This window comes from Bubalus bubalis, chromosome 4, assembly GCF_019923935.1.
Source record: "Bubalus bubalis isolate 160015118507 breed Murrah chromosome 4, NDDB_SH_1, whole genome shotgun sequence".
In the NCBI taxonomy this organism is placed as follows: Eukaryota; Metazoa; Chordata; class Mammalia; order Artiodactyla; family Bovidae; genus Bubalus; species Bubalus bubalis.
The window spans coordinates 37,380,816-37,394,127 of NC_059160.1; the positions used below are offsets into that span (position 1 = coordinate 37,380,816).

The following is a 13,312-nucleotide window of genomic DNA, read 5'->3' on the forward strand; positions in this document are numbered from 1 at the left end:
CAGAGAGGGAGTTTTGGAGGCAGTCTGTCTGGATGTAAACCCCAAGCTCCACCCCTCCCTGCTGTAACCTTGGCAGTAACTCTCAGTTTCCTAAGATGGTGGGGATAGTATTAGAACCTCTCATAGAACTATTGTTTTTGTTGTTCAGCCACTCAGTCAAGTCCAACTCTTTGTGAGCCTATGGACTGAGGCACTCCAGGCTTCCCTGTCCTTCACTATCTCCCAGAGTTTGATCAGACTCATGTGCATTGAGTCAGTGATGCCAGGCAACCATCTCATTCTCTGTCACCCCCTTCTCTTCCTGCCCTCAATCTTTCCCAGCATCAGCATCTTTTTCAATGAGTTGGCTCTTCACATCAGGTGGCCAAAGTATTGAAACTTCAGCTTCAGCATCAGTCCTTCCAGTGAATATTCAAGGTTGATTTCCTTTAGGATTGACTGGTTTGATCTCCTTGCTGTCCAAGGGACTCCCTAGGGTCTTCAGCACCACAGTTTGAAAGCATCAATTCTTTGGTGCTCAGCCTTCTTTATGGTTCAACTCTCATATCCGTTCATGACTACTAAAAAAACATAGCTTTGGCTAAATGGACCTTTGTTTGCAAAGTGATGTCTCTGCTTTTTAATATGCTGTCTAGGTTGCCATAGCTTTTCTTGGAAGGAGCAAGCGTCTTTTAATTAAGAAGATTAAATGAATTATACCGAGAACTTACAGCATGGCACGTAAAGTGTTCTTTACACCTTCGCTATTACTATTAGTTGCTATTTAATAAGACAGCCCATATCACCTTCCATCAAAAAATTTTTTTTAAGGATTTGTAATAACAGTCTGAGCAAAAAGTACCAACTTACAACAGTGACTATTCTGGTCTTTCCTAAATCTTATCACAAACAACTGTTTTTTTTCTCCCCTCTTTTTTACCTTTAAGTTAATTTTTTGTAGATTGCATAATCTGTATACTGCCTATCTTTTATACTGTTACTGTTTTCTTAAGCATTTCCTGATATTTTCACATATGGATTATTTCCAATTTTTAATTTTCCTGGTTGAATCTGTTTAGTGAATGTTTTCTTATGACTTAATTGCTTAAGATTTTTTTTTAATTTAGTCAAGTTTTATTTTTATACATTTTATGATGAATTTCTCTGAATGTTCTCTGAAATGTTTCTATAATATAATATGTATCTATTAGCCATTAAAATGCTAACATAAGAAATTTAAGAATATATCCATGTGTCCTTTAAATTTATGAATATAAATTATAATATACCAAAATTTAAATAAGCTGAAAATAATACTTCCATAGCAAAGAGCAAGGGGGTATGAAGTTTAACAGTTTTTAACATATAAATTACTGTAATTTAAAAAATTAACTTGGAAATAATGAAATAGGTATGGATCTGTTTAAACTGAAATTAAAAATCCTTTTGATGTAGGACATATAATTTAGTTCTTGAGAAAAATAACCCGTTAGGAATCAAGTTGTTAAGTAAACATGATTGATGCTTTCTTTTTAATGCCAACCTATTCCCTTTTCATATTTAGCATAAAGGCTATTTCATAGCAGAATTATAACTAATATAAATGTCAGTGTAATGAATTTTTTCATAATGATTGAAATGCTATTAAATTTTTTATCTTTTTTTACTTTTATTGCGATATAGTTGACAAATGCTCTTTTTTAAAAACCTTTGAATTAGATCACAGAAAATTCTGTACTATCCACTGCACTGGTTACTTGAGAAGCTGGCCTCCAAATATTGCTGGAATGGAAGAAGAAAGGGACAATAAGAAAGACAGGAGTAATTTCACCTGCCTTGTTGCCGTTGGAAGACTACATCCACATATTGTCCCACAGAACAGTGGCGAGATTAAAGTGAAACCAACTGAATTTATTACCCGTTTTGCAGTTAACGGAAAATTTGTCTATGTTGATCAAAGGTAAACATTTTTTTGCCATACTGATTAGAGTTCAATGGGATATTTAAGGCTACTAAAGATGTGGCTTAGTAGCATGGCTGGATTTTTTTTTTTTTAAGCTTTAGGAAATAAAGCTTAAATGAAATAAGGATATGGATACATCTATAACCAAATTGTACACTTAAAATATTTCTTAGCCAGTGGTGCAGAAACTGCATGGCCTATGGCCACACTTTTATTGGTGCATGGTGAGAACAGCATACCGTGGATTAGATAGGTGGCCTCTGGAACAGCCTGGTGCCTGGGTGTCCATTCTGCTTTGCAACTCTAATCTGGGTCAAAGGCAGCAAAAGGGAGCCCAGTGAAGCTAAGGGTTAGTCATCTCCTGGTCCACTTCTCTACTGTCCTGATCATGTATGGAAAAACAATCTTCCAGAAGGGGATACATTCACAAATTCTGAACTTTACTTTTAATTTTAAAACTAGGGCAACAGCAATTTTAGGATATCTGCCTCAGGAACTCTTGGGAACTTCTTGTTATGAATATTTTCATCAGGATGACCACAGTAATTTGACTGACAAGCACAAAGCAGGTATGCCTTGAGTGGGGTTGCCTTTTAGTATATGTTTAATTATACTTTCAACTCTTAATTTTTCATTCCTGTGAAATCTGAACCTTGAGTTAATCCTTAAAAGACTGATTTACACAGTGGTAAACTGTTATGCTGATTATTATCTTTTCTTATTAAGTTCTACAGAGTAAAGAGAAAATATTTACAGATTCATACAAATTCAGAGTGAAAGATGGGTCTTTTGTAACTTTAAAAAGCCAGTGGTTTAGTTTCACAAATCCTTGGACCAAAGAACTGGAATATATTGTGTCTGTCAACACTTTAGTTTTGTAAGTAATACTTTATGTTGTTAAGAACTTTTTATTAATTTCAAATGAGTATCTTTGTTTCCCTCTTTTCATCTTGCTAAATCATTAAAACTATTTGATTCTCTGTCTTTATAACTTGAGGTAATGCCATTTGGAGCAACATGAGTAGACCTAGAGATTATCCTACTAAGAGAAGTAAGTCAGACAGAGAAAGACAAATACATGATATCACTTACATATACGAATAGAATCTTAAAAAATTATAAATATAGTAGAAACTAAACATTGTAAAGCAATTATACTCCAATTCAAAAATAAATTTTTTAAAAAAGTTCTCATCACAAGGACAAAAATTGTAACTATGTGTAATGACAGGTGTTAATTAGACTTTTGTGGTGAACATTTTTCAATATACGCAAATATTAAATCATTATCTTGTACACCTGAAACTAATACAATGTTCAGTTCAGTCGCTCAGTCGTGTCCGACTCTTTGCGACCCCATGAATCGCAGCACGCCAGGCCTCCCTGTCCATCACCAACTCCCGGAGTTCACTCAAACTCATGTCCATCGAGTTGGTGATGCCATCCAGCCATCTCATCTTCTGTCATCCCCTTCTCCTCCTGCCCCCAATCCCTCCCAGCATCAGAGTCTTTTCCAATGAGTCAACTCTTCGCATGAGGTGGCCCAAAGTACTGGAGTTTCAGCTTCAGCATCATTCCTTCCAAAGAAATCCCAGGGCTGATCTCCTTCAGAATGGACTGTTTGGATCTCCTTGCAGTCCAAGGGAGTCTCAAGAGTCTTCTCCAACACCACAGTTCAAAAGCATCAATTCTTCGGCACTCAGCTTTCTTCACAGTCCAACTCTCACATCCATACATGACCACAGGAAAAACCATAGCCTTGACTAGACGGACCTTTGTTGGCAAAGTAATGTCTCTGCTTTTCAATATGCTATCTAGGTTGGTCATAACTTTCCTTCCAAGGAGTAAGTGTCTTTTAATTTCATGGCTGCAATCACCATCTGCAGTGATTTTGGAGCCCAAAAAAATAAAGTCTGACACTGTTTCCACTGTTTCCTCATCTATTTCCCATGAAGTGATGGGACCAGATGCCATGATCTTCATTTTCTGAATGTTGAGCTTTAAGCCAACTTTTTCACTCTCCTCTTTCACTTTCATCAAGAGGCTTTTTAGTTCTTCTTCACTTTCTGCCATAAGGGTGGTGTCATCTGCATATCTGAGGTTATTGATATTTCTCCCAGCAATCTTGATTCCAGCTTCTGCTTCTTTCAGCCCAGAGTTTCTCTGCAAATTACATAAGCAGGGTGACAATATACAGCCTTGACATACTCCTTTTCCTATTTGGAACCAGTCTGTTGTTCCATGTCCAGTTCTAACTTTTGCTTCCTGACCTGCATATAGGTTTCTCAAGAGGCAGGTCAGGTGGTCTGGTATTCCCATCTCTTTCAGAATTTTCCACAATTTATTGTGATCCACACAGTCAAAGGCTTTGGCATAGTCAATAAAGCAGAAATAGATGTTTTTCAGGAACTCTCTTTCTTTTTCCATGATCCAGCAGATGTTGGCAATTTGATCTCTGGTTCCTCTGCCTTTTCTAAAACCAGCTTGAACATCAGGAAGTTCATGGTTCATATATTGCTGAAGCCTAGCTTGGAGAATTTTGAGCATTACTTTACTAGCATATGAGATGAGTGCAATTGTGCGGTAGTTTGAGCATTCTTTGGCATTGCCTTTCTTTGGGATTGGAATGAAAACTGACCTTTTCCAGTCCTGTGGCCACTACTGAGTTTTCCAAATTTGCTCAATTAAAAAAAAACCCATGTGATCCCCTGGCTTTGTAACTTGAGTATATATTTTGAGTAATTCATTCACTGCTCATTGGCATTAGTTCTCAGAATTGAGCTAAAAGCTTGCCCTTTTGTAATAAATTCCTTTTGGCTTGGTATAAAATGTGACAGTAGATGCATTTATTCAGGCAGTTTTTTCCTACCCTTCATGACCTTCTTTTGTCCTTCCAGAAAACACTGTGGATGTGGCTTTAAACTGTTTATAATTGTAAGAAGGCTTCACTAGTGGCTCAGACGGTAAAGAATCCACCTGCAATGTGGCAGACCTGGGTTCGATCCCTGGCTTAGGAAGATCCCCTCGAGGAGGGCATGGCAACCCAGTCCAGTATTCTTGTCTAGAGGATCCCCATGGACAGAGAAGCCTGACAGGCTACAGTCCATGGGGTCGCAAAGACTCTGGTCGGACACAACTGAGAACTAAGCACACAAGCACATAATTGCTAGAAGTCATTTTGGCCTCCACATCATTTTTTCATGTCCATCTTCTAAACTTTGGGACCACATATACTTGTGTAAAAATATTTGGCTGAGGGATAAGCAGAAATCCAGAGCATTCACTGCCTTCCAAGCCCTGGTCTATGGCTATGTCAGCCTAAAGAAAGAGCCAGCTTTTCTTGATATGCTCAATATGCTAGCATGGCCCCATTCCAAGTATTATTTTTCTATGTTCTATTTGAAATTGCTATAAGGTTTTATCAATCCAATTCTATTTCCTTATCTAAAATATTTAGTTTTTTTAAAATAGCCCCTCCAATTCTTAGTACCTGCAGTAAGTACTAATTACCCATCCTGATAATTCTATTACTCATCCCAACAATTCTTGCCTTCTTATCATTAGACTATGAACTGAGAATTTGTATCTGTGAGAACATATACATTACAGGGTAATATGGCATCTGGCAAAAGCCCTGGTACTTAGCACATCAATACCTCGGCATTGGTGGTAACATTAACAATATGCATATAAAACACTAGTGGGTCAAGAACTGACCATTCAGATACACAGAGCTTAATGTAGTTGCTTTAACATTTTTCTTCACCTTAAAAAAATCACCTATGGTGTTTCTGAATTCTAGGGGACATAGTGATGCTGGAGAAACATCATTGCTTCCTTGCAGCTCTCAGTCATCAGAAGGTAAGCTTAGTTTTAGGTGTGAAGACTTATTACTAAGAAAGTTATCATCTTTATCTGTCTTGGAGAGGGAAAAATTTCTAAGTGAACTTGAAAAGATTTCAGTGGGTTGAGTTATCCTCCTCAGAATTCCCACAGTACTTTGGTCACACTTCTGTTATAATCTTATATTGTATTGCAATAAGTTGTTCACTCAACTGGCGCACTGCTAGACTGTAAGAGCAGAAATGGTGTTCTACTTATTATCAACCACCAGCTGCTAGCATAGTTCCTTGTATATTAGAGCGCTCAAATGTCTGTTGGTCAAATTTATGAAAAGCACCAAGGGGAAGTTATCATAGCTGTTCATCACAGGAATATATTATTTGCATTAAGAAAAATCAACATATTAGGAAATATTAAAAGTAGAGTCATATTCAGCCATAAAAAAGAATGAAATATTGCCATTTGCAGCAATATGGATGGACCTACAGCTTGTCATACTAAGTGAAGTAAGTCAGAGAAAGACAAATATGATATCACTTATAGGTGGGATCTAAAAAAAATAATACACATAAATATATTTACAAAAGAGAAATAGACTCACAGACATAGAAAACAAATTTATGGTTACCACAGGGGAAATAGCGGGTTTGAGAGGGATAAATTAGGAGTATGGGATTAACAGATACACACAGCTATATGTAAAATAATAAGAATTTCATATATAGCACAGGGAACTGTAGTCAATATCTTGTAATAACCTATAATGGAGAGAATCTGAAAAAGAATGTATATACACATATATATGTACAACTGAATCACTTTGCTGTACATCTGGAACTAACAATAATATAAATCAACTATACCTCAATAAAATAAAAAAAATAATATTGCTCTGCCTTTAGTGTGGAGGTTAAAGTGTGAAGAACTGTCTATACTCAAGGGTTACAGGTCATGATGGACCCCTCAATGACTTCCCACATACTTGATTCACATCAGTCTTTATAAGCATCTTAAACCATTATGAGAATGTTTGTAAGGTAAGCATGAATGTTTCTAACATTTTAGGATGCAGCTGGTTTGTTTCTCTTAAAGAGGGAAATAGGAAATATATTTGAATTGAAAAAATATATTGACCAAGTTATATACTTTTTAAAGTCCTCAGTTGAATCTTTTGCTATGATTTAGGATCCTCTAGACAGTCTTTTATTAGTGTGCCTGGGACGTCTACGGAAATATTACTCGGTGCTGGTAGTATCGGAACAGATGTTGGAAGTGAACTTCTGGACTTACAAAGGTAATGTTTGATTACTGTAAATACTTTCACAAGTAGAATCATCATCTTATTAACCTACAAATATTAAAAAATCAATAGGTTTCCTGTATGCAAACAGTAACCAGTTTAATAACATAATGGAAGAGATCACTTTTATAGTAGCAACTTAATTTGTAAAGTCCTTCCTAAACATCGCACAGAACCTGGAATTCATTAAGATAAAAATGGATAAATTTAATTGTATAAAAACTCAAACATAACTATAACCATTGTAATTAACAAGGTTAAAAGACAAATTATAAGCCATAGAAAATGTGTGTATTACATAGGATAAAATACACTAATTATCTTAATATATGAAACTTTTGACTGTGTGGATCACAACAAACTGGAAAATTCTTAAAGAGATGGGAATACCAGACCACCTGACCTGCCTCCTAGGAAATCTGTATGCAGGTCAGGAAGCAACAGTTAGAACTGGACATGGAACAGCAGACTGGTTCCAAATTGGGAAAGAAGTACATCAAGGCTGTATATTGTCACCCTGCTTATTTAACTTACATGCAGAGTACATCATGAGAAATGCTGGACTGGATGAAGCACAAGCTGGAATCAAGATTGCCAGGAGAGATATTAATAAGCTCAGATATGCAGATGACACCACCCTTATGGCAGAAAGTGAAGAGGAACTAAAAAGCCTCTTGATGAAAGTGAAAGAGGAGAGTGAAAAAGTTGGCTTAAAGCTCAACACTGCAGATGGTGACTACAGCCATGAAATTAAAAGATGCTTGCTCCTTGTAAGAAAAGCTATGACCAACCTAGACAGCATATTTTGAGCATTACTTTACTAGCGTGTGAGATGAGTGCAATTGTGCAGTAGTTTGAGCATTCTTTGGCATTGCCTTTCTTTGGGACTGGGATGAAAACTGACCTTTTCCAGTCCTGTGGCCACTACTGAGTTTTCCAAATTTGCTGGCATATTGAGTACAGCACTTTCACAGCATCATCTTTCAGGATTTGAAATAGCTCAACTGGAATTCCATCACCTCCACTAGTTTTGTTCGTAGTGATGCTTTCTAAGGCCCACTTGACTTCACATTCCAGGATATCTGGCTCTAGGTGAGTGATCACACCATTGTGATTATCTGGGTTGTGAAGATCTTTTTTGTATAGTTCTTCTGTGTATTCTTGCCACCTCTTCTTAATATCTTCTGCTTCTGTTAGGTCCATACCATTTCTGTGCTTTATGGAGCCCATCTTTGCATGAAATGTTCCCTTGGTATCTCTGATTTTCTTGAAGAGATCTCTAGTCTTTCCCATTCTGTTGTTTTCCTCTATTTCTTTGCATTGATCTCTGAGGAAGGCTTTCTTATCTCTACTTGCTATTCTTTGGAACTCTGCATTCAAATGGGAATATCTTTCCTTTTCTCCTTTGCTTTTCGCTTCTCTTCTTTTCACAGCTATTAGTAAGGCCTCCCCAGATATCCATTTTTCTTTTTTGCATTTCTTTTCCATGGAGATGGTCTTGATCCCTGTTTCCTGTACAATGTTAAGAACCTCCATCCATAGTTCATCAGGCACTCTATCTATCAGATCTAATCCCTTAAATCTATTTCTCACTTCCACTGTGTAATCATAAGGGATTTGATTTAGGTCATACCTGAATGGTCTAGTGGTTTTCCCTACTTTCTTCAATTTAAGTCTGAATTTGGCAATAAGGAGTTCATGATCTGAGCCACAGTCAGCTCCCCGTCTTGTTTTTGCTGACTGTATAGAGCTTCTCCATCTTTGGCTGCAAAGAATATAATCAGTCTGATTTTGGTGTTGACCATCTGGTGATGTCCATGTGTAGAGTCTTCTCTTGTGTTGTTGAAAGAGGGTGTTTGCTATAACCAGTGTGTTCTCTTGGCAAAACTCTATTAGCCTTTGCCCTGCTTCATTCCATATTCCAAGGCCAAATTTGCCTGTTACTCCAGTTGTTTCTTGACTTCCTACTTTTGCAATCCATGCATGTAAGAAGACTCTTGTGAGTCCCTTGGACTGCAAGGAGATCCAACCAGTCAATCCTAAAGGAGATCAATCCTGGGTGTTCATTGGAAGGACTGATGCTGAGGCTGAAACTCCAATACTTTGGCCACCTCATGCAAAGAGTTGACTCATTGGAAAAGACCCTGATGCTGGGAGGGATTGGGGGTGGGAGAAGAAGGGGACAACAGAGGATAAGATGGCTGGATGGCATCACCTACTCGAGGCACATGAGTTTGGGTGAACTCCGGGAGTTGGTGATGGACAGGGAGGCCTCGTGTGCTGCGATTCATGGGGTCGCAAAGAGTCGGACAAGACTGAGCGACTGAACTGAACTGAACTGAGACAGCATATTAAAAAGCAGAGACATTACTTTGCCAACAAAGGTCCCTCTACTCAAAGCTATGGTTTTTCCAGTAGTCATGTATGGATGTGAAAGTTGGACTATAAAGAAAGCTGAGTGCCAAAGAATTGATGCTTTTGAACTGTGGTGTTGGAGAAGACTCTTGAGAGTCTCTTGGACTGCAAGGAGATCCAACCAGTCAATCCTAAAGGAAATCCACCCTGAATATTCATTGGAAGGACTGATGCTGAAGCTGAAACTCCAATACTTTGGCCACCTGATGTGAAGAACTGACTCATTGGAAAAGACCCTGATGCTGGGAAAGATTGAAGGCAGGATAAGGGGATGACAGAGGATGAAATGGTTGCATGGCATCACCAGCTCGATGGATATGAATTTGAGTAAACTCTGGGAGGTGGTGATGGACAGGGAGGCCTAACGTGCTGCAGTCCATGGGGTCACAAAGAATTGGACATGACTGAGTGACTGAACTGAACTGATGAAGAATTTTATAGTATAAAGTTATTGAATGTTATATTAAAGTTTATGTATCATGAATTTTATATATAAAACTTTATGGGTAGTATAAAGAATACTGTTGTAAAGGAAGTTTTAAAAATAGCTCAATATTAAAAAAAAAAGTTGGAGAGTAGACTTGGAAAAAAAAATGGCCAAGAAACTTTAAAAATTGCTCAACCCCACTCATAGTTAAAAAAAAATAAATAAATAAAAAATATATATACACATATATATACATACACATATATATACATACATATATATATACATACATATATATATACACAAAATTAAATGATAATAAGATACTCATTTTCATTTAGGAGATTGTCAAAAGTTTGCAAGTTTGATAATATTGGTGAGAGTGCAAGGAAACAGTCAAACTGTCCATGGGAGCATAAATTAGTGAAGGCTCTTGGAGGGTAATTTAATAATACCCATCAAAAATGTAGTTGTATATAATCATAGACTCAACAACCCTACCTCAGAAGCAAATATTCTTTTACAACTGCAGAAAGATCCATGAATAAGACTGTTCCTTGCTGCACTTGTCTACAGTCGGGATTTAAATATTTATCATAACCACAACTTATTATGGTTTATCCATACAATGTTATACTTTGCAACAGTTAAATATTAGGTAGCTCTATCTATGCTAATATGGAAAGAACTTTATATGGTTAATAGGAAAAAAGCACAGAAATAGAACAAAAGAATAGTATTATGGGCTTCCCTGGTGGCTCAGATAGTAAAACATCTGCCTGCAATGCAGGAGACCCGGGTTCGATCTCTAGGTCAGGAAGATCCCCTGGAGAAGGAAATGGCAACCCATTCCAGTTCTCTTGCCTGGAAAATTCCATGGACAGAGGAGCCTGTTAGGCAACAGTCCATGGAATTGCAAAGAATCAGACACAACTGAGCAGCTTCACTTTCACTTTCATAAGGAAGAAAAGATATGTGTGGATATATGTGAATATGCATATATGCAGGCCCATAATTACTCATCTAAAACCCTTTAGGCAGGTTTTTGATAAATTTTGAACTCAGAATTTCCTTAGATTTTAGAAAAATAATGTTTTAGAATTTAAGTTTTTTAGAGGTAGGTATAATACCCCCAGAAAACAGTTATATCATGGGCTGCTGCTAAGTCACTTCAGTCGTGTCCGACTCTGTGTGACCCCAGAGATGGCAGCCCACCAGGCTCCCCCGTCCCTGGGATTCTCCAGGCAAGAACACTGGAGTGGGTTGCCATTTCCTTCTCCAATGCATGAAAATGGAAAGTGAAAGTGAAGTCGCTCAGTCATGTCCGACCCTCAGCGACCCCATGGACTGCAGCCCACCAGGCTCCTCCGTCCATGGGATTTTCCAGGCAAGAGTACTGGAGTGGGTTGCCATTGCCTTCTCCGATATCATGGGCAGTACTCCATAATAATTAAATCAGTATTTCTCCAGTGATAAGTATTTACAGATTAAGTGGTGAAGTGTGTAGGAGGAAAGGGGAGTATGAGTTTGGGTTAAATACATTTAACAAGATTAGGAAAGGACAGTTTTTTTTTAATTAATTTATTTTTAAATGAAACAAGGATGAATATTTTTAATGACAAAAGATACAATTCACAAAGAAAATAGACATCATAAATCATTAGGCATCTAACAACAAGAAACAAAGAACATAAAGCAAAAATCAGAAGAAAAAGATATATAATCGGCAGCTGCAGCTGCCCATGTTGCTTCCCTGATACATGGTTGTGGGTGCTCCGGACTTGGCGCCTCTGGGGGGAGTGGCCAGTGGGCCTGCATCTCAAGTCTGTGGGGTTTGAGGCTGGGCTGCTGTGGCCACCTCCTTCTGATGCCTGGGCCACCCTGATAAGCAAGGCTAGGGCAAAGCAGGTTGACCAGCACACATCTGGAGATCTCCCTGGCTGGGGAGGATGGGAGGATGCTGAGGGGATCATGTTCAGGAGGAAACTCCACCTCTCCACCACTGAACGTGTCATCAAAGAGATCAAGCCCTGAGCCTTTGGAGTGGGAGCACTGACTCCAAGACCCAAACTACCAGAGAATTAGCCCTAGGGAGTATCAAATAGTGAGAAGTCACACAAAGGAAACCACTTGAATACAAGACCCACTACCACCCTGTGCAGGACGCCTCATCTAAACAATAAACAAAGCAAAAACACAAACCCAATCATCAGCAGACAGGATCACCACCTCACTCAGCCTTGCCCATCAGAGGAAAAACAAACAAACAAACAAACAAGCAAACAAACAAAAACTCAGCACAAATCTCACCCTATACGAAGCTTACGCAAACTACTGGGCCAAACTTACCAGGGCCAAAAGGAAGAAAGAATTCAACCTTGAAGACTGGAAAAAGGAGTCCTCAAACACAGTAAGTTAAAAAAAAGATAATGGAAAGGCAGAAAAATATTACACAAATGAAGGAACAAACTAGAAACACAGAAGTCCAAATATTTGAAGAGGAAATAGGCAAACTACCTGAAAAAGAATTCAGAATAATGATGGTAAAGATGATCAAAAACCTTGAAAACAAAATGGAGAAAATGCAAGAATCAACAAAGACCTAGAAGAATTAAAGAATAAACATACAGAGACAAACAATTACTGAAATTAAAAATACTCTAGAATGGACCAATAGCAGAATATCTGAAGCAGAAAAATGAATCAGTGAGCTGGAAGATAAAATGGAGGAAATAACTTTTGAAGAGCAGAATAAAGTAAAAAGAATGAAAAGAATTGAGGATAGTCTCAGAGACATCTGGGACAATATCAAACACACCAACATTAGAATAATAGGGGTCCCAGAAGAAGAAGAGAAAAAGAAGGGATATAAGAAAATGTTTGAAGAGATTATAGTTGAAAATTTCCCCAACATGGAAAAGAAAATGGTCAATCAAGTCCAAGAGACACACAGAGTCCCATACGGGATAAACCCAAGAGGAAATACACCACAACACATACTAAAACAGACAAAGACTAAACACACAAAGAAAGAATATTAAAAGCAGCAAGGGAAAAGCAACAAGTAACATACGAGGGAAATCCCATATGCTTAACAGCTGATTTTTCAGCAGAAACTGCAGGCCAGAAGGGAATGGCAGGATATATTTAAAGTACTGAAAGGGGAAAATCTACAACCAAGATTACTGTACCCATCAAGGACCTCATTCAAAATTGATGGAGAAATCAAAAGCTTTTCAGACAAGCAAAAGTTGAGAGAATTCAGTACCACCAAACCAGCTTTACAACAAATGTTAAATGGACTTACATAATCAAGAAATAAAAGAGAAGAGAAAGATCTATGGAAACAAACCCCAAACAATTAAGAAAATGGCAATAGGAACAT

At 37.8% G+C, this 13,312-nt stretch overlaps 1 protein-coding gene across 9 annotated transcripts in view; it reads left to right on the forward strand.

Annotated features, from left to right (window-relative positions):
- ARNTL2 (aryl hydrocarbon receptor nuclear translocator like 2) overlaps positions 1–13,312 on the forward strand; it is a 105,967-nt gene that overhangs the window by 69,715 nt on the left and 22,940 nt on the right. For all 9 annotated transcript variants that reach the window (XM_044941274.2, XM_044941271.2, XM_044941272.2 and 6 more), the window contains 5 exons: positions 1,699–1,939; positions 2,405–2,511; positions 2,669–2,819; positions 5,745–5,803; positions 6,971–7,079. In XM_044941274.2, coding sequence (XP_044797209.2) covers positions 1,699–1,939; positions 2,405–2,511; positions 2,669–2,819; positions 5,745–5,803; positions 6,971–7,079 — 667 coding nt within the window. The remainder of the gene's footprint in view (positions 1–1,698; positions 1,940–2,404; positions 2,512–2,668; positions 2,820–5,744; positions 5,804–6,970; positions 7,080–13,312) is intronic.